Here is a 24,675-nt window from a genome sequence, read left to right as displayed (position 1 = left end):
GAAGCTCGTTTGGAGGTTAGATAGCACAATGTCCAAGGACGGGCCGGAAGTATACAGAATGGTGTCGTCTGCGTAGAGGTGGATCAGGGAATCGCCCGCAGCAAGAGCAACATCATTGATATATAAAGAGAAAAGAGTCGGCCCGAGAATTGAACCCTGTGGCACCCCCATAGAGACTGCCAGAGGACCGGACAGCATGCCCTCCGATTTGACACACTGAACTCTGTCTGCAAAGTAGTTGGTGAACCAGGCAAGGCAGTCATCAGAAAAACCGAGGCTACTGAGTCTGCTAATAAGAATATGGTGATTGACCGAGTCGAAAGCCTTGGCAAGGTCGATGAAGACGGCTGCATCGATGGCGGTTATGATATCCTTTAGTACCTTTAGCGTGGCTGAGGTGCACCCGTGACCGGCTCGGAAACCAGATTGCACAGCGGAGAAGGTACGGTGGGATTCGAGATGGTCATTGACATGTTTGTTGACTTGGCTTTCCAAGACCTTAGGTAGGCAGAGCAGGATGGATATAGGTCTGTAACAGTTTGGGTCCAGGGTGTCTCCCCCTTTGAAGAGGTGGATGACTGCGGCAGCTTTCCAATCCTTTGTGATCTCAGACGATATGAAAGAGAGGTTGAACAGGCTGGTAATAGGGGTTGCGACAATGGCAGCGGATAGTTTCAGAAATAGAGGGTCCAGATTGTCAAGCCCAGCTGATTTGTACGGGTCCAGGTTTTGCAGCTCTTTCAGAACATCTGCTATCTGGATTCGGGTAAGGGAGAACCTGGAGAGGCTTGGGCAAGTAGCTACGGGGGGGGGAGCTGTTGGGCATGGCCAGCCATTGAGAAATGCTTGCTGAAGTTTTCGATCAACATGGATTTATCGGTGGTGACCGTGTTACCTAGCCTCAGTGCAGTGGGCAGCTGGGAGGAGGTGTTCTTGTTCTCCATGGACTTCAGTGTCCCAGAACTTTTTGGAGTTGGAGCTACAGGATGCAAATGTCTGCCTGAAGAAGCTGGCCTTAGCTTTCCTGACTGACTGTGTGTATTGGTTCCTGACTTCCCTGAACAGTTGCATATCGCGGGGACTATTCGATGCTATTGCAGTCCGCCACAGGATGTTTTTGTGCTGGTAGAGGGCAGTCAGGTCTGGAGTTAACCAAGGGCTATATCTGTTCTTAGTTCTGCATTTTTTGAATGGAGCATGCTTATCTAAAATGGTGAGGAAGTTACTTTTAAAGAATGACCAGGCATCCTCAACTGACGGGATGAGGTCAATGTCCTTCCAGGATGTCATGCAGGTGAAAGAGGACCCAAAAGCGACTTGGCGAAAACAGAGTCTTTAATCCAGTAAAGTAAATACAAACAAAAAACACAACTTTCACTCGAAATGACGAGGACAAACTGGAGACTTGATCTTGAACAGCAGGTGAACAGCAGGTTGCCTCGGGAAGGCACTTGAACCAGACAGACTCAGACACCTGCTCACCACGCAGCATCTGAGGAAAACACGACACGACAGGGCGATACACAAACACAGCACGGTGAATTCTAGACAAGGAACCGACAGGACAGGAACGGAACACAAAGGAAGAAATAGGGACTCTAATCAGGGGAAAGGATCGGGAACAGGTGTGGGAAGACTAAATGATTGATTAGGGGAATAGGAACAGCTGGGAGCAGGAACGGAACGATAGAGAGAAGAGAGAGCGAGAGAGTGAGAGAGGGAGGGGGAGAGAGAGGGATAGAAAGAGGGAAAGAACCTAATAAGATCAGCAGAGGGAAACGAATAGAATGGGAAGCACAGGGACAAGACAAGATAATAAATGACAAAACATGACAGTACCCCCCCACTCACCGAGCGCCTCCTGGCGCACTCGAGGAGGAATCCTGGCGGCAACGGAGGAAATCATCAATGAGTGAACGGTCCAGCACGTCCCGAGACGGAACCCAACTCCTCTCCTCAGGACCGTAACCCTCCCAATCCACTAAGTATTGGTGACCCCGTCCCCGAGAACGCATGTCCATGATCTTATGTACCTTGTAAATAGGTGCGCTCTCGACAAGGACGGGAGGGGGAGGGAAGACGAACGGGGTGCGAAGAAAGGGCTTGACACAGGAGACATGGAAGACAGGATGGACGCGACGAAGATGTCGCGGAAGAAGCAGTCGCACAGCGACAGGATTGACGACCTGGGAGACACGGAACGGACCAATGAACCGCGGAGTCAACTTACGAGAAGCTGTCGTAAGAGGAAGGTTGCGAGTGGAAAGCCACACTCTCTGGCCGCAACAATACCTTGGACTCTTAATCCTGCGTTTATTGGCGGCTCTCACAGTCTGTGCCCTGTAACGGCAAAGTGCAGACCTCACCCTCCTCCAGGTGCGCTCACAACGTTGGACAAACGCTTGAGCGGAGGGAACGCTGGACTCGGCAAGCTGGGATGAGAACAGAGGAGGCTGGTAACCCAGACTACTCTGAAACGGAGATAACCCGGTAGCAGACGAAGGAAGCGAATTGTGAGCGTATTCTGCCCAGGGAGCTGTTCTGCCCAAGACGCAGGGTTTCTGAAAGAAAGGCTGCGTAGTATGCGACCAATCGTCTGATTGGCCCTCTCTGCTTGACCGTTAGACTGGGGATGAAACCCGGAAGAGAGACTGACGGACGCACCAATCAAACGACAGAACTCCCTCCAAAACTGTGACGTGAATTGCGGGCCTCTGTCTGAAACGGCGTCTAACGGGAGGCCATGAATTCTGAATACATTCTCGATAATGATTTGTGCCGTCTCCTTAGCGGAAGGAAGTTTAGCGAGGGGAATGAAATGTGCCGCCTTAGAGAACCTATCGACAACCGTAAGAATCACAGTCTTCCCCGCAGACAAAGGCAGACCGGTAATGAAGTCTAGGGCGATGTGAGACCATGGTCGAGAAGGAATGGGGAGCGGTCTGAGACGACCGGCAGGAGGAGAGTTACCCGACTTAGTCTGCGCGCAGTCCGAACAAGCAGCCACGAAACGGCGCGTGTCACGCTCCTGAGTCGGCCACCAAAAGCGCTGGCGAATAGACGCAAGAGTGCCTCGAACACCGGGATGACCAGCTAACTTGGCAGAGTGAGCCCACTGAAGAACAGCCAGACGAGTGGAAACAGGAACGAAAAGGAGGTTACTAGGACAAGCGCGCGGCGACGCAGTGTGCGTGAGTGCTTGCTTAACCTGTCTTTCAATTCCCCAGACTGTTAACCCGACAACACGCCCATAAGGAAGAATCCCCTCGGGATCAGTAGAAGCCACAGAAGAACTAAACAGACGGGATAAGGCATCAGGCTTGGTGTTCTTGCTACCCGGACGGTAAGAAATCACAAACTCGAAACGAGCGAAAAACAACGCCCAACGAGCTTGACGGGCATTAAGTCGTTTGGCAGAACGGATGTACTCAAGGTTCTTATGGTCTGTCCAAACGACAAAAGGAACGGTCGCCCCTCCAACCACTGTCGCCATTCGCCTAGGGCTAAGCGGATGGCGAGCAGTTCACGGTTACCCACATCATAGTTGCGCTCAGATGGCGACAGGCGATGAGAAAAATAAGCGCAAGGATGAACCTTATCGTCAGACTGGAAGCGCTGGGATAGAATGGCTCCCACGCCTACCTCTGAAGCGTCAACCTCGACAATGAATTGTCTAGTGACGTCAGGAGTAACGAGGATAGGAGCGGACGTAAAACGTTCTTTTAGAAGATCAAAAGCTCCCTGGGCGGAACCGGACCACTTAAAACACGTCTTGACAGAAGTAAGAGCTGTGAGAGGGGCAGCAACTTGACCGAAATTACGAATGAAACGCCGATAGAAATTAGCGAAACCTAAAAAGCGCTGCAACTCGACACGTGACCTTGGAACGGGCCAATCACTGACAGCTTGGACCTTAGCGGAATCCATCTGAATGCCTTCAGCGGAAATAACGGAACCGAGAAAAGTAACGGAGGAGACATGAAAAGAGCACTTCTCAGACTTTACGTAGAGACAATTCTCTAAAAGGCGCTGTAGAACACGTCGAACGTGCTGAACATGAATCTCGAGTGACGGAGAAAAAAATCAGGATATCGTCAAGATAGACAAAAACAAAGATGTTCAGCATGTCTCTCAGAACATCATTAACTAATGCCTGAAAAACAGCTGGCGCATTGGCGAGACCAAACGGCAGAACCCGGTACTCAAAATGCCCTAACGGAGTGTTAAACGCCGTTTTCCACTCGTCCCCCTCTCTGATGCGCACGAGATGGTAAGCGTTACGAAGGTCCAACTTAGTAAAGCACCTGGCTCCCTGCAGAATCTCGAAGGCTGATGACATAAGGGGAAGCGGATAACGATTCTTAACCGTTATGTCATTCAGCCCTCGATAATCCACGCAGGGGCGCAGAGTACCGTCCTTCTTCTTAACAAAAAGAACCCCGCCCCGGCCGGAGAGGAAGAAGGCACTATGGTACCGGCGTCAAGAGACACAGACAAATAATCCTCGAGAGCCTTACGTTCGGGAGCCGACAGAGAGTATAGTCTACCCCGAGGAGGAGTGGTCCCCGGAAGGAGATCAATACTACAATCATACGACCGGTGAGGAGGAAGGGAGTTGGCTCGGGACCGACTGAAGACCGTGCGCAGATCATGATATTCCTCCGGCACTCCTGTCAAATCGCCAGGTTCCTCCTGAGAAGTAGGGACAGAAGAAACGGGAGGGATGGCAGACATTAAACACTTCACATGACAAGAAACGTTCCAGGATAGGATAGAATTACTAGACCAATTAATAGAAGGATTATGACATACTAGCCAGGGATGACCCAAAACAACAGGTGTAAACGGTGAACGAAAAATCAAAAAAGAAATAGTCTCACTGTGGTTACCAGATACTGTGAGGGTTAAAGGTAGTGTCTCAAATCTGATACTGGGAAGATGACTACCATCTAAGGCGAACATGGGCGTAGGCTTCTCTAACTCTCTGAAAGGAATGTCATGTTTCCGAACCCATGCTTCGTCCATGAAACAACCCTCAGCCCCAGAGTCTATCAAGGCACTACATGTAGCACCCGAACCGGTCCAGCGTAGATGGACCGACAAAGTAGTACAGGATTTTGATGGAGAGACTTGAGTAGTTGCGCTCACCTGTAGCCCTCCGCTTACAGATGAGCTCTGGCTTTTACTGGACATGAATTAACAAAATGTCCAGCAACTCCGCAATAGAGGCACAGGCGGTTGGTGATCCTCCGTTCCCTCTCCTTAGTCGAGATGCGAATCCCTCCCAGCTGCATGGGCTCAGACTCTGAGCCAGAGGAGGGAGATGGTTGCGATGCGGAGCAGGGAAACACCGTTGATGCGAGCTCTCTTCCACGAGCCCGGTGACGAAGATCTACCCGTCGTTCTATGCGGATGGCGAGAGCAATCAAAGAGTCCACATCTGAAGGAACCTCCCGGGAGAGAATCTCATCCTTAACCACTGCGTGGAGTCCCTCCAGAAAACGAGCGAGCAGCGCCGGCTCGTTCCACTCACTAGAGGCAGCAAGAGTGCGAAACTCAATAGAATAATCCGTTATGGACCGTTCACCTTGGCATAAGGAAGCCAGGGCCCTAGAAGCCTCCCTACCAAAAACTGAACGGTCAAAAACCCGAATCATCTCCTCTTTAAAGTTCTGGAACTTGTTAGAGCAATCAGCCCTTGCCTCCCAGATAGCTGTGCCCCATTCTCGAGCCCGGCCAGTAAGGAGTGAAATGACGTAAGCAACCCGAGCTCTCTCTCTAGAGTATGTGTTGGGTTGGAGAGAGAACACAATCTCACACTGCGTGAGAAAGGAGCGGCACTCAGTGGGCTGCCCGGAGTAGCAAGGTGGGTTATTAACCCTAGGTTCTGGAGGCTCGGCAGGCCAGGAAGTAACAGGTGGCACGAGACGTAGACTCTGGAACTGTCCAGAGAGGTCGGAAACCTGAGCGGCCAGGTTCTCCACGGCATGGCGAGCAGCAGACAATTCCTGCTCGTGTCTGCCGAGCATGGCTCCTTGGATCTCGACGGCAGTGTAACGAGCGTCTGAAGTCGCTGGGTCCATTCCTTGGTCGGTTCCTTCTGTCATGCAGGTGAAAGAGGACCCAAAGCGACTTGGCGAAAACAGAGTCTTTAATCCAGTAAAGTAAATACAAACAAAAAACACAACTTTCACTCGAAATGACGAGGACAAACTGGAGACTCGATCTTGAACAGCAGGTGAACAGCAGGTTGCCTCGGGAAGGCACTTGAACCAGACAGACTCAGACACCTGCTTACCACGCAGCATCTGAGGAAAACACGACACGACAGGGCGATACACAAACACAGCACGGTGAATTCTAGACAAGGAACCGACAGGACAGGAACGGAACACAAAGGAAGAAATAGGGACTCTAATCAGGGGAAAGGATCGGGAACAGGTGTGGGAAGACTAAATGATTGATTAGGGGAATAGGAACAGCTGGGAGCAGGAACGGAACGATAGAGAGAAGAGAGAGCGAGAGAGTGAGAGAGGGAGGGGGAGAGAGAGGGATAGAAAGAGGGAAAGAACCTAATAAGATCAGCAGAGGGAAACGAATAGAATGGGAAGCACAGGGACAAGACAAGATAATAAATGACAAAACATGACACAGGATACCCGGGCCAGGTCGATTAGAAAGGCCTGCTCACAGAAGTGTTTTAGGGAGCGTTTGACAGTGATGAGGGGTGGTCGTTTGACTGCGGATCCTTAGCAGATACAGGCAATGAGGCAGTGATCGCTGAGATCCTGGTTGAAAACAGTAGAGGTGTATTTGGAGGGCCAGTTGGTCAGGATGACGTCTATGAGGGTGCCCTTGTTTACAGATTTAGGGTTGTTCATGGTGGGTTCCTTGATGATTTGTGTGAGATTGAGGGCATCTAGCTTAGATTGTAGGACTGCCGGGGTGTTAAGCATATCCCAGTTTAGGTCACCTAACAGAACAAACTCTGAAGCTAGATGGGGGGCGATCAAATCACCAATGGTGTCCAGGGCACAGCTGGGAGCTGAGGGGGGTCGGTAGCAGGCTGCAACAGTGAGAGACTTATTTCTGGAGAGAGTAATTTTTAAAATTAGTACTTCGAACTGTTTGGGTATGGACCTTTAAAGTATGACATAACTTTGCAGGCTATCTCTGTAGTAGACTGCAACTCCTCCCCCTTTGGCAGTTCTGTCTTGACGGAAAATGTTATAGTTGGGTATGGAAATATCAGAATTTTTGGTGGCCTTCCTGAGCCAGGATTCAGACACGGCAAGGACATCAGGGTTAGCAAAGTGTGCTAAAGCAGTGAGTAAAACAAACTTAGGGAGGAGGCTTCTGATGTTGACATGCATGAAACCAAGGCTTTTTCGATCACAGAAGTCAACAAATGAGGGTGCCTGGGGCCATGCAGGGCCTGGGTTTACCTCCACATCACCCGTGGAACAGAGGAGGAGTAGTATGAGGGTGCGGCTAAAGGCTATCAAAACTGGTCGCCTAGAGTGTTGGGGACAACGAATAAAAGGAGCAGATTTCTGGGCATGGTAGAATATATTCAGGGCATAATGCGCAGCCAGGGGTATGGTGGGGTGCGGGTGCAGTGGAGGTAAGCCCAGGCACTGGGTGATGATAAGAGAGGTTATATCTCTGGACATGCTGGTTGTAATGGGTGAGGTCACCGCATGTGTGGGAGGTGGGACAAAGGAGGTATGAGGGGTATGAAGAGTGGAACTAGGGGCTCCATTGTAAACTAAAACAATGATAACTAACCTGAACACCAGTATACAAGGAATATTGACATTTGAGAGAGACATACAGCGAGGAATACAGTAATCACAGGTGTTGATTGGGAGAGCTAGCTAAAACAGTAGGTGAGACAACATCAGCTAATCAGCTAGCACAACAACAGCAGGTAAAATGGCGTTGACTAGGCAGAGAGGGCCGGATTAACTACACACAGAGCCTGAGTGCGGCTGGGGCCGACAGATAAAACATAAACAAGCAGAATGGAGTACCGTGACGTGATTAATGGACAGTCCAGCATGCATCAGCTATGTACCCAAGTGATCCAGGGGGCAGCGGTGGATGGGACAGTGAAGCTAGACTGGTGAGTATTATCCAGGATAAAAAAAAACTGGCTGGCTGTGCAGAAGGTAAAAGCCGCTAGCAGTGGCTAACAATGACTAAATAGCTTGTACCTAGTTAGCTGGTTAGCTTCTGGAGGTTCCTGAAAGTGTTCTAAAAATTAAAAATAATAGCGATTCCATAACACATTGGGTGAGGCAGGTTACCGGAAGATATAATCAAATTAAAAATCGAAAAGAGATTGAAAGTAAATATGGGTCCAGTGAGCGGTTGGGCTGGCTGGGGACATGGCGATTCAGACAGTTAGCAGGCCAGTGCTAACAAGCTAACAGTTAGTAGGCCGTGGCTAAACAAGCTAGCAGTTAGCAGACCGGGGGTAAACAAGCTAGCAGTTAGCAGGCCGAATTAGCAAGCAAAGCAGATAGCAAGGGCTAGAAAGTTAGCCTTTAGGGGACGTCTAATAACCGAATGGATGCAAGATCGAATCCCCGAGCTGACAAGGTAAACATATGTCGTTCTGCCCCTAAATAAGGCAGTTAACCCACTCTTCCTAAGCCACCGTTATTGAAAATAAGAATTTGTTCTTAACCACTTGCTCCTACCCGACACGCAGGCGTCCCATCTAGACATCTGGAAATGCAAATGTGCTACGCTAAATGCTAATAGCACTCGTTAAAACTCAAACGTTCATTAAAATACACATGCAGGGTACTGAATTAAAGCTACACTCGTTGTGAATCCAGGCAACGAGTCAGATTTTTAAAATGCTTTTCGGCGAAAGCATGAGAAGCTATTATCTGATAGCATGTAACACCCCAAAAGACCCGCAGGGAACGTAAACAAAATAATTAGCATAGTCGGCGCTACACAAAACGCACAAATAAAATATAAAACATTCATTACATTCATTGACCATCTTCTTTGTTGGCACTCCTAGATGTCCCATAAACATCACTATTGTTTTTTTTTTGTCACAGCCGTGATTTAACCAGTTGTATTAACGTCTGAGTGTTTTCTATCCACACATACTAATCATATGCATATACTATATTCCTGGCATGAGTAGCAGGGCGATGAAATGTTGCGCGATTTTTAACAGAATGTTCAAAAAATAGGGGGTAGGAGTAACAGGTTAACTGACCTGCCTAGTTAAATAAAGGTTAAAAATAAATAAACTCCAAAAAATCTCCTCGCGTTATTTCAGTCTCAGCCTCCAGTCTATGTGAACCAGGTTGCACGCTCCCACCAGATTCTTTGTATCTGTGTGCTATATATTTATGGAAAGAGTTCCTTAGTAAACTACACTTAATCTCTGCCACCAAGTACATGGAAAGAGTTCCTTAGTAAACTACACTTAATCTCTGCCACCAAGTACATGGATCAAATTACCTGGGAAAATAATAATAATAGTCCTACTTCAAAACCATCACATGAAAGAGTTTCCCAACTTCTGCTGAATTTCATTCAATTAAATTAATATCCCATATGGCATTGCAGACCATACACTGCCACCCTGCCCTAGGGGATACACATACACCTTTATAAGGACCTTTATAAGGATGTTTGTGTATCTGGCGTCCTGTAATTGTGCCTTTAATTGATCTGCTATAAAACCTGGATGGGAAAAATATTTATTTTCCTATCGCCACCTTTACCTTCCAAATACCCTGGAAGCAGAAAGAGCCTGGAGAATGTTTCAGCATTACCCTTAATAATATCCTTTAATATCACCTTAATATCTTTCTCTCTAGTCATCTCTACATGCTTCTTGATCAGACAACACTCTGAGATGTAACATGCAGGAAGGTATGCATCGCCTCAACATACACACACATTCAGCTCATCTCCTTCAGAATGGCTAATCCGATTATTAAGCAAGGCTTCGCTGGTGGGTCCATCTCAATATTGTCCGTAGTAGCAGATCTGTGTGTGTGTGCTGGGTAAATTACCCTATGAAGAGTGTCTAGCCAACCTCTTCCTATTGCTCCCTATGGACCTGGCCCATCTAGTATATAAAATAATTGAGGAACGCTGTTAGATAAAATAATTGAGGTGCAAAAACGTTATTTTGAAATAATAAGGTGAATGAAAATGATTAAATACATGAGTCTTTCTTGCGTACACACACTGCATACGCTCGCACTTCTGTATACAAGTCTAGTTCTTTGTAACGCCTTTTAAATATTCACAACAGGAGATTGGTGGCACCTTAATTGGGGAGGACGGGCTCATAGCAATGGCTGGAACTGAATTTTTGGGATGGTGATCGTACTCATCAAGCACATGGTTTCCATGGGTTTGATACCATTCCATTCATTATTATGAGACGTCCTCCTCTCAGCAGCCTTCTGTGATTTCCACATAGTACTGCAAACAAATTTTCCCCACAGGGAAAATAAAGTCAGAAATGTAAAGCACAGCACTCCTGATTCTACTGTTTTGGGGTATTGTTAGAGAAGTGCTTGGATACGGTTTGTGTGGGATTGAATAGTGCTAGACAGTTGAGAGTGGTACAGAAAGTTTGAGTAATGTTATGATCGTGTTATAATTGGAACTTTACCTTTGAATGGTTGAATGGAGGGTTTGAGCTTGTCCAGTCTGAAGAAAAAGGGGGTTGGCTGGGCGGTTGCTGATCCCTCCTTTTTTGAGCCGGCACGAGGAGGGTGGGGCTTGTTGAACAGCTGAGGTGTCAAAGGGTAGAGGTCATTCATAGAGACAACCCTCACTTTGGCCATCACTGGCTAAATATGGAACAAATCAAGAGCCAACTGAAATATACCCCATTTCTACAACCAGTACCTCCTAGATATGTGTAATGGTAGATTGTCAAGGCTTCTCTCCTTCCTACCTGTTTGGGAACCTGTCCAAAGTTATTGACGTATCCCTGGATGGTACTCTTGATAAGGGGGTCTCTGAGTGCATCCTGCCCCCTTGTCCCTTTCCCTCTCTGGGCGTAGAAGTAGGGGTGGAATGTGTTGAGGGACTCTACAGCGGCTGGTCCCTGCTGGCAGTGCCCAAAGATCAGGTCGATCCACAGGTGGAGGTGGGAGCTAACATACTCACTCTCCAGAGCCTGGGGGACAGAGCAAAATAGTAAGATACAACACAAACGCACATGCACCCACATACAGTGGTTCTTCCTATAAAAGTTGTGTTATACTGCAACACACCTTAAGGGCTGCCGCAGAATTCTATGGCACGTTATTTAATTGTCAACCAATGTTGTCAATCATTTTTTTTCACCTTTATTTAACCAGGTAGGCAAGTTGAGAACAAGTTCTCATTTACAATTACGACCTGGCCAAGATAAAGCAAAGCAGTTCGACACATACAACAACACAGAGTTACACATGGAGTAAAACAAACATACAGTCAATAATACAGTAGAAAAATAAGTCTATATACAATGCTATAATATAATGCTAGTTAGTGCTAGTATGACCACGAGAGGGCATCTTTGAGAAGCATGACTTTTTGTAATATTGGTTGTACTAAATAATTTTAAAACGTTTTTTGTAAGAACATAGTATATGGGATTGATTTTAAATTTAACTTCAAAAGTTTGATTAATATTATGGTGTTTCTGTGAAAAACAAAACCCTGGCACTGTACAACATGACCGTTTCCACACCCTAATTGTAGGCTAACCAACACCCAAACAGCGATTCAGTGGAAATAAAAATCTCATTGTTTTATCAAGACCAGTCCCATGCTTGTCTCAGAGCAGCGTGAAATGGTGCTAAAACAGTTACCCAGTAGGCTATTGCTTCAAATCCTATGTGAGAATGCCATTCATTGACTACAGTTCAGCGTTCAACACCATAGTGCCCTCAAAGCTCATCAATAAGCAAAGGACCCTGGGACCAAACACCTCCTTCTGCAACTGGATTCTGGACTTCCTGACGGGCCGCCACCAGGCAAGGAAGACAAAGAAATATCCGCAGCATTGTCACAGAGGTGATGGAAGGTTTCATCAAGCAGCTGAGTGACTACTTATAGCAATATTTTGTTGCTATTTGCATAGGCCTAAACATAACTAAACATTTATATTTATATTATTGTACCTAATGTTGGCTGTTAGGCTAAATGTTTTTTTTTCTTCTCCAAATGCAGACAATGACCCAAAACACACTGCTGACCGGGTTTGCATTGCAAATGAGGGCATAAACTGGCTGAATACGCCAGCAGAGTAAGTAGACTTTTATGTTGTAAAATATAAATAAATAAATAAAAGACCTACAACACCTACGGTAGGCCTACAGTATATCTCAAAATATGTATTTCATCTCTACATGTATAGGTCTCCTGATTTAAACCCAATCTAACTTGTTTGGCATCAACTGAAAACATGAGTCCGTAACTCTGCCAAGCCTACAGTACAAGCAAAGATTTTATTTTATATTTATTTAACTAGGCAAGTCAGTTAAGAAAGAATTCGTATTTACAATGAAAGCCTAGGAACAGTGGGTTAACTGCCTTGTTCAGGGGCAGAATTTTGTGTCAATTCATAAAACGAGCCATTGAAAATCTCTTCCCAATTATTTTGCAATCTATATGGCTCTCAAAAGCATAATCAGTGCTCTAACTCCCCCTTGCGGTGGTCTGGAGCATTGAAGCAGTGACGCAGGGTATTGTACTAAACCACAAATTACCTCTATGTCCTGCAGCATAATCTCCAAACTTTTAGTTGAGCAACCACTGTATGAACATACGGATGGATGGACGGACGGACGGACAGACAGACACACGCACAGTAATATAAATGCACTCAAGAAACATCCAATTCTTTGTTGACTGGCATTTACAGTATAGTTGAATATATGAAAATGTACGAGGAGGACCTTCTAGCCACATACAAACCAGGAGCAACTCGGATAGGAGAGTTAACCCTAAAACCATAATTCATCTGCAACAGTATGAGATACAAACAAATCTAAGCCTTTTATAACCTCTGAATTATAACTCAAAGTGTGAACAAGGAAACAGAAACTCATTACAAAGCCCAGTATCTATCAGATTACTCAGGTGTGATTTCCTACATGAGTGCATTTAAAAGTGAAGAGCAGGAAAATGTTGTGAGCTAATACTCTCATCACGACCGAATCACAGAATCATTTGCCTTGAATTAGCTTGAATTAGAGATGTTTTGAACATTAGAAATAGTGGACATTATGACCAGAAGTCTCCGACCTTAATAACAACCGATCTCAGTCTCATAACTGCTTTCTATTGTTCATATTGTTCCATATGGAGTTCATTTGCATATTAGGAAGAATAAACATGTAGCTAAAACAGCTAATTTGGTGGGAATTGGAGGCAATATGAGATTTTATGAGATTACAGACTGATAAACACCATACAGGCCTGGAGTGGAGTGGAGGGGGAGGAAATATAGCAAGAGTGAAAGGGGAAAAAAGGGAGAGAAAAATAGAGAGAATGAGAGAGAGAGAGCAGGCATTCATCCCGAGTGTCAGGCTGTAGTAACAGAGTTATGAGAGAGTGTATTGTGTGTGTACTTAATGGCTCTGAGAAGCCTGTTATCCTGTAATGCCAGTGCTTTTAAACACAGTAAAACAAGCCTTTAACCTATTTATAATAGGCATTTGTTGATGAGCACAAGAGATGATTATCTATTTAAGTGCAGAAAACAATTTCACTCTTTCTGGTTCAACCCTGAGCCCAACTTAACGGGACAGCATGAATGTTTACCCCTTTCTTTAAAATTGTTAAGATGTGACTGGGCCTAACGAATAAGGGATAGCTCCACTAAGATGGATAACAGCTAAAACACTAGCACACTGAGAGCAGTCAGTCCTAAAAATATAGAATTAGAATGACAAGAACCGACATCCCCATCCCTGTGCTATCTCCAGCCATTGTGCCCCCTTAGAAAGGCACTTAACCCCTAAACTTTTCCAGGGGTGATGCACTGTGGGTGTTTGTGGGAATGTTTCTCAGGTGAAAAATACAAAAAATATAAATGTAACAGTAAATGTTTCATCCTACTGTACTTATTGTATTCATGTTTGGTGTACAACTAACAGCATGCGTGAAAGGCAACTGACCTCTCGGTGAACTCTGATGAACTCCCGGGGGTCTCCCTTAGCCCAGGGAGGGAGGACAACGTCCCCTAGAGTGGTACCGTCCTGCATACAGCCTGGAGACAGACACAACTATCTTCAGAATACATATTCACCATCAAAATACACACACACATACAATACACACCTAGTTTGAAGTGGTTTGTGTTAACCAGGAAGTCAGGTAGGTAGTAGAACTCTGGGATCAGCTCTCTGACATCGCTCATGTTGTCTCTGGAGGCGGAGTCCCAGTCCTTCTTCACACTATGGAACATCCTCTCTGCTATGTCATACCCTCCCTGAGAGAGAAACAGAGAGAAAGAGACACAGAGAGAGAGAGCGACATCAACTTTAGCTGTCCAGTCATTCACTCACACAGGCATGTCATTGTTACTTAAGCTACCTGTACATTTGTGTGGCTGGATTGACATAAGAAGTGGGTAAGAATGTACAGTATATCTGCGTGCTCTTGCGTGCACACATTCGTGCACATGTGTGCGTAATGGCAGAAGATGCATCGTTTTTCATTGCATTGCAAACTAAACTTTGGAATAGAAACATTTAATAAAGTAACCTAAACCATATTAAACACGTTTTCATTCTTGACATCCAGACGTTGACTGAAGCTTTTAATTTTTCCATAAAATCTTCTAACCCCTTGATAGAGATGCCATGAGGAGGAATGTAATTTACTGCAAAACAATTACCTTTATTCAATGAGAATAACACCCATACTGGCTAAACTCTGTTAGGGACATAAATCAAGTTATAGATATTACTGCAACTGCACACACTAGTCTGGGGTTGAAAGGAAAAAGTGAGCACTGTATTTACAACAAGCTAATATCTTGATTGTTTTATTGTTTAATGATAACTATCAAATATGCAGACCTTCTCATTAGCATCTATTGGATTCCTAGACTGGAAATCAGCAGCTTTTACAACCAAATGGGATTCTTCTTTTGTTTTGTAATGTTACCACATTTATTTGCTTAATATACACTGAACAAATATATAAACACAACATATAAAGTGTATGTAACATACACATATGTTAATTGAGCTGAAAAAAAAAGATCAGAGAAAAGTTCCATGGACACAAAAATATGATTTCTCTCACATTGTGTCCACAAATTTGTTTATATCCCTGTTAGTAAGCATTTCTCCTTTGCCAAGATAATCCATCCAGCTGACAGGTGTGGCATATCAAGAAGCTAATTAAACAGCATGATCATTACACAGGTTAACCTTGTGCCGGGGACAATAAAAGGCCACTCTGAAATGTGCCGTTTTGTCACACCACACAATGCCACAGATGTCTCAAGTTTTGAGGGCATGCTGACTGCAGGAATGTTAACCAGAGCTTTGCCAGTTAATTTAAGGTTTGTTTCTCTACCATAAGCCGACTCCAAAGTCGCTTTAGAGAATTTGGCAGTACGTCCAACCGGCGTCATGTGTGCGAGCAGTTTGCTGATGTCAACATTGTGAATAGAGTGCCCCATGGTGGAGGTTGGGTTATGGTTGGGCAGGCATAAACTACGGAAAATGAACACAATTGCATTTTATCAATGGCAGTTTGAATGCACAGAGATACCATGACAAGATCCTGTGGCCCGTTGTTGTGCCATTCATCCACTGTCATCACCTCATGTTTAAGCATGATAATGCACAGCCCCATGTCGCAAGGATCTGTACTCAAATGTGGAAAGCTGAAAATCTCCCAGTTCTTCCATGGCCTACATACTCTTCAGACATGTCACCAATTGAGCACGTTTGGGATGCTCTGGATTGACATGTACGACAGCCAATATCCAGCAACTTCGCACAGCCATTGAAAAGGATTGGGAGAACATTCCACAATCAACAACCTGATCAACTCTATGCAAAGTGTGGTGGTCACAACAGATACAGATGCATATCTGTATTCCCAGTCATGTGAAATCCATCGGGTTTAATGGGTCTAATTCATTTATTTCAATGGGCTGATTTCCTTATACAGTGAAATTGTTGCATATTGCGTTTATAGTTTTGTTCGGTATTTATTGAAATCTCATTTAAATTAATTTGTTTCTAAATTAAAAAGCTGAAATGGAATCCAGCGAGTCCAAAATAAGGAGGCAGTCATTAAAGACATGCTCTGCAACTTTGGTAGTTCATACATGCATAATCTATGAGCAGAATTATTGTTTTACCTCAATTCGCCACAAAATCTCTAGTTTGAAAGCGACTGTTTTTCTGGAAGCTGTGCTGCACCATTTTCCCTACATTTTCAACAACGTGGGCCAGCCCCCTAACAATTCCAGTTCTGGCCAATGAGCTTCAGCACCTTGCCATTTGAATGACAGCTAGCAAGATGTACATATAGCAGAGCGATAGATAGATAGCAATGACGTGGTGCACATATGTGACGTAGTACGCAATTTTCAGGGACCACTTTTTGCTCGTGAGCGCTACTTTCAGAACTACAGGCTAAAAAGTATACAAAAGTACCGGATAATCTTTTTAAGGATTATTAGTTTTATGACATCTACAGAAAAGCCCAAAATACTATTTAGACATTCTCTGGTAAAATATTTGTTGTATTTAATGTACTGTGCTTGCTCTTTAGCTCAGCATACACCAGTGGAACAGTACTATGGAAAAAAGAGATACAGTATATACAGGCCTCTGTTCCAGCCTAGCACGAATACAACTTCAACTGACCAACTGGCTGAATCAGGTGTCTTCAGGTTGGTCTGGAAAAAAAGCCTGCACACCATGAAGCTCTCCTGGACCTTGGTTGAAAAACACTGGCCAATGGGGGCACATGCCAAGTTGTAATGAGCCAAACAGAGCAGCTGACCCTTGACCTCTCACCTGTAGCGTCAGAAAGGTGTGTGAGAAGGGTTCCATCCGAACGAGGAAGGAAGACACGATGATGGCTGAAGAATAGTGGGTACAGTAGTGACACCTCACTGCCAGGTCACCTAGAATAGCCAAAATACTCAGCCATGAATAACCAATACAACACAAAATGCATCCTGTAATGAACTATGAGAAAATCATGTGATTTGACACTGTATTGCTTCAGCTTGTAGGCCACACATGTTAAATATCAGTGATGTTAGAACTGTGGGCAGTGTAATGTGAAATTAAAGTGTTGAGTTGTTGCAGTAGGGGTTGCAGTTAGTACAACATCAGCACATGGTATGGTACACTACCTTCACTATTTTCCACTTCATTAAATCTCTGAATAAACATGTCTCTCCTCTTCTCTGTCTGGGCTCCCATTGGTTTCGAGAGGTCACGAAATGTCGCCGGTTTGGTCAGATCCAGGGTCTATCAATAAATAGTATATGACATGTAAATATGCAATCAATAATATAACAATTCACCCTTCACTAAGCCCTGTCCCCCTGGTTACTGCTGCAACCTCGATCAAAGTTTTCCCAGGAAGCCCAATAGCCGTTTCAAACCACTGGAGAAAACCCCTCACAATGATAGTAAGCTGTGTTTTTAATACACAATGAAATTAAACAGACTACCCCTTGCTAATCAGGAGCCTCTCGAGCATGTTGTGGTGGACTGGCATTATAATTGCTTCACAGGAACATGGTAAAATAAAGTTTGTAGTGTGGTGAGCCACTGGATGGCTCTGAATGCACGGACAGCTGAGCATGCAGTCAAAGCTACTTACAGCTTGTGGAGCCAACTAGTGCTCTCAAATCGTATCCTCCTGATGTCGACAGCATAACTACCATAAAAAGCCGATAAAACAGTTGGATCACATACATCTATGCTCTAACTAAACCATGTTAGAAATTCCAATAGCAGTGTGTTTTCATAAAAAAATCTCATTATTGGCATGTCCCACATCCTGTTTGTCCAACTTCTAGGAAGATTTTAAATCCCTTAACCCCAAGATTTTCCCTATGTTTTCACCATCATTGTAAAGCCCAAATTATTTACTTATTTAAAGATGCACTATATACAAATCGCTCTCTGCCATTTCATGGTTGGTAAAATTATAATATTTAGCCAAATTTCAGTTTGTGACAAACCAAGCAAGTAATAATGTAGAGAATCATTGTACCATCCAAACCGCTGGGAAATATATTTTCCATAACCCCAAATATGATATTTTCAGCTGTTTGAAGCTGGTGTACAAAACGGAAAGTAAAAGTTGCACAAACAAAACTTAAGAATGGGAAGCATAGAAATAGCACAAATAGAACAGTTCTACTACTTCTTAGACTTTCTTTCAAAATTTCTATGTGAATTTGGTTGGGTCGCCCAAAAAGTTAGATATTGCAGCTTTAAATGTGAATAGTGATTCATTTACATTTGTCCCTCAGGTTTAAGGTCATCCCTGTAACGTGAACTGAACTCTTGTTTCAATTTGATAAAACTAATTTTGTACATTATTTTCTCAAAAGAAACACCTTATAGTCAAATCATTGTGTAGAAGCAGGTATGCTGATTATATGTATGCTCTATTTGGACATTTTATGGTGTTTTATGGTGGAAAACTGAGTGCGTCGGAGCATAACACATCAACCCTATTACATATAGATAGATAGGCTAGAAATGTTTTAACAAGTTTTTTGGTTAAACTTGCATTCAATTGCCCCTCCCTGATATACACAAGCTTGCATATAGTCATTTTTCTTCATTTAAATTCTTGAGATGGTCATGCTTGTTACTAAGTTGAACATGCGCTCTTTATGACAAAATTAGGTTAAATAAGTAGCTACAAAGCCAGTATTATTACAGATATGAGACATACAGAGACAGAGATGAACACAGAGAGACAGACACATATACAGACACACAGACAGAGACAGACAGTATTACTCCTCACCTCCGACTTGTAGTCAGCTAGGACCCAGGGGAAGACGGGGTACTGCATGAGGTCACTATAGGTTCTACCAGCCAGAGTGTTCAAATGCATCAGGTACTCAAAATTACTAATATCCCCACGCTGTCAGAGTAAAAGAACACAATCTGTATTTAGATAATACTGCGTTGTCAGAGAGAACACACACATGCATGATATATCATGTTGATAATACTAGAAGATATTAAGAATATTAAAATATTTGTTTGCCACAATGTTCACAATAAATACAAACATTTGTCAGTCATAGAAAAACAACTGAAGTTCTCAGTAGATCACTATCAATTATGTCAAACAGTACAGTACCTGCCATTTCACCTGAGTAGTCTTCTCTATCACTGGAGTCTTCCTGAACAACAACAACAACAACAGAATATCAGAATATCAACTGTCAACTGCATTAAGCCACATCTACCAGTTTACATAGGCTACTCAACATGCCCATGTTAGTCATGACCTCCAGTACCATTCAATGGTTTTTCTTTATTTTTACTATTTTCTACATTGTAGAATAATAGTGAAGACATCACAACTATGAAATAACACATATGGTATCATGTAGTAACCAAAAAAGTGTTAAATCAAAATATATTTTATATTAGAGATTCTTCAAAGTAGCCACCCTTTGCCTTGATGACAGCTTTGCACACTCTTGGCATTCTCTAAACCAGCTTCACCTGGAATGCTTTTCCAACAGTCTTGAAGGAGTTCCCACATATTCTGTGCACTTGTTGACTGCTTTTCCTCCACTCTGCATTCCAACTCATCCCAAACCATCTCAATTGGGTTGAGGTCTTGTGACTGTGGAGGCCAAGTAATCTGGCGCAGCACTCCATCATTCTCCTTCTTGGTCAAATAGCCCTTACATAGCTTGGAGGTCTGTTGGGTCATTGTCCTGTTGAAAAACAAATGATAGTCCCAACAATTGATAGTCCTTGTCTCATCGCGCACCAGCAACTCCTGTTGTGGGCCGGGCGCAGTGCGCGCTAACCAAGGTTGCCAAGTGCACGGTGTTTCCTCCGACACATTGGTGCGGCTGGCTTCCGGGTTGCATGCGCGCTGTGTTAAGAAGCAGTGCGGGTTGGTTGGGTTGTGTATCGGAGGACGCATGACTTTCAACCTTCGTCTCTCCCGAGCCCGTACGGGAGTTGTAGCGATGAGACAAGATAGTAGCTACTAAAACAATTGGATTCCACGAAATTGGGGAGAAAATGTGGTTTAAAAAAAGTGTTCATTCAGTATTGTTGTAATTGTCATTATTACAAATAAATAAAAAAGTTGTCCGATTAATCGGCATCGGCTTTTTGGGTCCTCCAATAATTGGCATCGGTGTTGAAAAATCATAATCGGTCGACCTCTAAAACATACCCTCGTAAAACTGACCACCCTACCGATCCTCGACTTCGGCGATGTCATTAACAAAATAGCTTCCAATACTTTACTCAGCAAACTGGATGCAGTCTATCACAGTGCCATCCGTTTCATCACCAAAGCCCCTTATACCACCTACCACTGCGACCTGTATGCTCTCGTCGGCTGGCCCTCATTACATATTCTTCGCCAGACCCACTGGCTCCATGTCATCTATACGTCTATGCTAGGTAAAGCTCCGCCTTATCTCAGTTTACTGGTCACGATAACACCCACTGATAACACCCACCTGTAGCACGCGCTCCAGCAGGTATATTTCACTGATCATCCTCTAAGCCAACACCTCCTTTGGCCGCCTTTCATTCCAGTTCTCTGCTGCTAATGACTGGAATGAATTGCAAACATTGCTGAAGTTGGAGACTTATATTTCCCTCACTAACTTTAAACATCTGAACAGCTAACGAATCGCTGCAGCTGTACATAGCGCACCCAATCTACCTACCTCATCCCCATATTGTTTTTATTTACTTTTCTGCTCTTTTGTACACCAGTATTTCTACTTGAACATCATCATCTGCTCATCTATCACTCCAGTGTTAATTTGCTAAATTGTAATTACTCTGCTACTATGGCCTACTTATTGCCTTACCTCCTCATGCCATTTGCACACACTTTTTGCACACACAGACTTTCTTTTTAGCCAGCAGCCTAAACACCGTGACTAAACAGTTGCTAGATCAAATCCCCAAACTGACAAGGTAACAATCTGTTGTTCTGCCCCTGAACAAGGCAGTTAACCCACTGTTCCTAAGACGTCATTGCACATAAGAATTTGTTCTTAACTGACTTGTCTAGTTAAATAAAGGTAAAAAAATGTTTTTAAATGACTCGTGACAGCAAAAAAAATTGGTTCTGTGCAAGTTCCCAGAACATTTGTTCGGCCACGGCAAATGTTCTCATAGAATGTTTGTATAAAACACTTGGCTGATGTTGCAAGAATGTTCCTAGAACACATTTAATCGGTTCCCAGAATGTTTCATTAGGTTGTGGGAACTGTGTGGTGAGAACAATGTGGGGACATCCCAAAATAAAAAAACTGTCCAGTTGTGTGGATGATCTACAATGTTTCTTTTAGTATGCAAATAAACTTTCACCTGATGTTGCAAGAACATTCCCAGAACACATTTCGGAATCATATCGGGTGCGTTTTTAAAAAGTTGAACAGTTCATTTTTACACCATGTTTATTTATTTTTTTCAGTTAGTCTAAATTCTGCATTTGACTAGATTTATAAATTTGGACTAAATAAAGATTTACTCTCTTTTAGTAGAGTATACCTGAGCCTCAATTTCCCTTTTTTCTCAAAAGAAACACGGTTAAAGAACATGTGGGATTGAACCTGCAGATCTGCAGCCAGATCATTAATCCTCTATGCCAGTGGTTCCCAAACTTTTTATAGTCCCGTACCCCTTCAAACATTCAGCTACGTACCCGCTTTAGCACCGGGGTCAGCGCACTCTCAAATGTTTGTTTTTTTGCCATCATTGTAAGCTTGTCACACACACACACTTTACGATTCATGTATTAAACATCAGAACAAGTTAACTGCCTGTTCAGATATGTACCTTGTCAGCTGGGGGATTCGAACTTTCAGCCTTTAAGTTACTAGTCCAACGCTCTAACCACTAGGCTACCCTGCCGCACTCAGTGGCTTAACAGCACAATTTTCCAAGTCAGGATACTCTGAGCGCAGCCCAATCCAGAAATCTGGCAGTGGCTTCTGATTAAATACAATTTTCACAGAACCGCTTGTTGCAACTTCGATGAGGCTCTCTTGTTCAGATATTGGTAAGTGGACTGGAGGCAGGGCATGAAAGGGATAACGAATCCAGTTGTTTGTGTCATCCATTTCGGGAAAGTGCTTCGCTATATCACATTTGAAATTGTCTGTAAACTTGAGTTCATTTGCACACAAAAAATCATACAATGATGGAAAGACCTGTGTGTTGTCCTTGTTAATGCAGACATAGAAGGCTCCAACTTTTTAATCATAGCCTCAATTTTGTCCCGCACATTGAATATAGTTGTGGAGATTCCCTGTAATCCTAGATTCAGATCATTCAGGCAGAAAAAACATCACCCAGATAGACCAGTCGTGTGAGAAACTTGTCATCGTGCAAGGAGCCAGACAAGTGAAAATTCTGGTCAGTAAAGAAAGCTTTAAGCTCACTTCTCAATTACAAAAAAACGTGTCAATACTTTGCCCCTTGATAACCAGCGCAATTCTGTATGTTGTAAAAACGTTACATGGTCACTGCCCATAGCATTGCATAGTGCAGAAAATACACGAGAGGTCAGGGGCCTTGCTTAACAAAGTTAAGCATTTTCTCCGTAGTGTCCAAAACGACTTTCAAGCTGTCAGGCATTCCCTTGGCAGCAAGAGCCTCTTGGTGGATGCTGCAGTGTACCCAAGTTGCACAGAGCAACCGGTTGCACACGCATTACCACTCCACTATGTCTCCCTGTCATGGCTTTTGCGCCATCAGTACACATACTAACATGAGCAGCAGCTACATACGGACTATTAGTGGAATATACTGTGTGTTGTCCTTGTTAATGTAGACATAGAAGGCTCCAACTTTTTAATCATAGCCTCAATTTTGAGGCTATGAGAGTAATTGTTATGCAGGTGAGTGAGGACCCAAAAGCGACTTAACAGAAACTGAGTTTATTAAAGTCCAAACAGGGAAAACATAATCCTCAATCTTTACAGGAGATGTCCAAACAGGGAAAACATAAATCCTCTAGTTGTTGAGGAGAATTGCAGGACAAGCGGCAACAGACTGCAGGTCCCTTCGGGTAGGCGCGGGCCGTAGCGGACAGAGACAATTGCTCACACGCAGCATCTGATGAAAAGGCAAAACACGACAGGACGGAACAAGGGCAAAGCAAACAAGAATCCGACAAGGACAGAGGCAGAAACCGAGAGAGAAATAGAGACCTAATCAGAGGGCAAAATAGGGGACAGGTGTGAGTGAGTAAACGAGGTCGTTAGGAGAATGAGGAACAGCTGGGAGCAGGAACGGAACGATAGAGAGAGAGAGGGATAGAGAGAGAGAAAGAAACCTAATACGACCAGCAGGGGGAAACGAAGAGAAGAGAAAGCACAGGGACATGACATGACAATACAATACATGACAGTAATGGTTAATGTGATTGGATGTTAATTATTTGACTAGGCTACCTGTAATTTGACATTGTGTTGAACACTGTTCGCTGAACACTAGATGGTTTAATTTTTATTTTTGGCAGTGAAACCAGGCTACTCAGGCAAGAAAAACATTTTAAAATGTAAAATTGTATGAATGTCATCACAACTGAGCATATTTTGTGTTTTGGGAATCTATCTCTTGTACTGTCCCTACACTGTTCCTACCTGTTCTGGGAAAACCTTTAAAGAACTCAGAAAGGCTGTTCTGTCAACATTCTTGAAACATCAAAAATGTCATGTTTGTCATTTATTGTCATGTCTTGTCCCTGTGCTCCCCATGCTATTCGTTTCCCTCTGCTGGTCTTGTTTGGTTCTTTCCCTCCTTCTATCCCTCTCTCTCCCCCTCCCTCTCTCACTCTCTCGCTCTCTCTTCTCTCTGTCGTTCCGTTCCTGCTCCCAGCTGTTCCTATTCCCCTAATCATCATTTAGTCTTCCCACACCTGTTCCCGATCCTTTCCCCTGATTAGAGTCCCTATTTATTCCTTTGTGATCCGTTCCTGTCCCGTCGGTTCCTTGTATTGTATTCACCATGCTGTGATTGCGTTTCGCCCTGTCCTGTCGTGTTTTTTGCCGTGATTGTGTATCACCCTGTCCTGTCGTGTTTTGTGCCTTCATCAGATGCTGCGTGTGAGCAGGTGTCTCAGTCGACTACGGCCTGCGCCTACCCGAAGCGACCTGCAGTCTGTGGCCGCTTCTCCAGTTGTTTCCCCTCTACAAGTCTAGAGGATTTCTGTTATTCCGTTTTGGACTTTAATAAACTCTGTTTCTGTTAAGTCGCTTTTGGGTCCTCTTTCACCTGCATGACAGAAGGAACCGACCAAGGAATGGACCCAGCGACTTCAGACGCTCGTTACACTGCCGTCGAGATCCAAGGAGCCATGCTCGGCAGACACGAGCAGGAATTGTCTGCTGCTCGCCATGCCGTGGAAAACCTGGCTGCTCAGGTTTCCGACCTCTCTGGACAGTTCCAGAGT

General features: G+C 44.1%; 1 protein-coding gene across 2 annotated transcripts in view; it reads right to left on the bottom strand.

The window, feature by feature from the left end:
- The window catches only part of wdfy4 (WDFY family member 4), a 250,546-nt gene that overhangs the window by 40,326 nt on the left and 185,545 nt on the right, over positions 1-24,675 (bottom strand). For both annotated transcript variants that reach the window (XM_046353519.1, XM_046353518.1), the window contains exons 51-58: positions 19,366-19,408; positions 19,024-19,143; positions 17,384-17,501; positions 17,040-17,149; positions 14,332-14,482; positions 14,169-14,260; positions 10,952-11,176; positions 10,664-10,784 (exon numbers count right to left, since the gene is read on the bottom strand). In XM_046353519.1, the coding sequence (XP_046209475.1) occupies positions 10,664-10,784; positions 10,952-11,176; positions 14,169-14,260; positions 14,332-14,482; positions 17,040-17,149; positions 17,384-17,501; positions 19,024-19,143; positions 19,366-19,408 (980 nt within the window). The remainder of the gene's footprint in view (positions 1-10,663; positions 10,785-10,951; positions 11,177-14,168; positions 14,261-14,331; positions 14,483-17,039; positions 17,150-17,383; positions 17,502-19,023; positions 19,144-19,365; positions 19,409-24,675) is intronic.

The sequence above is a fragment of the Oncorhynchus gorbuscha genome, linkage group LG06, assembly GCF_021184085.1.
Source record: "Oncorhynchus gorbuscha isolate QuinsamMale2020 ecotype Even-year linkage group LG06, OgorEven_v1.0, whole genome shotgun sequence".
In the NCBI taxonomy this organism is placed as follows: domain Eukaryota; kingdom Metazoa; phylum Chordata; class Actinopteri; order Salmoniformes; family Salmonidae; genus Oncorhynchus; species Oncorhynchus gorbuscha.
The sequence above is the reverse complement of the archived record's forward strand: the minus strand, read 5'-3'. Positions and strand labels throughout refer to the sequence as shown.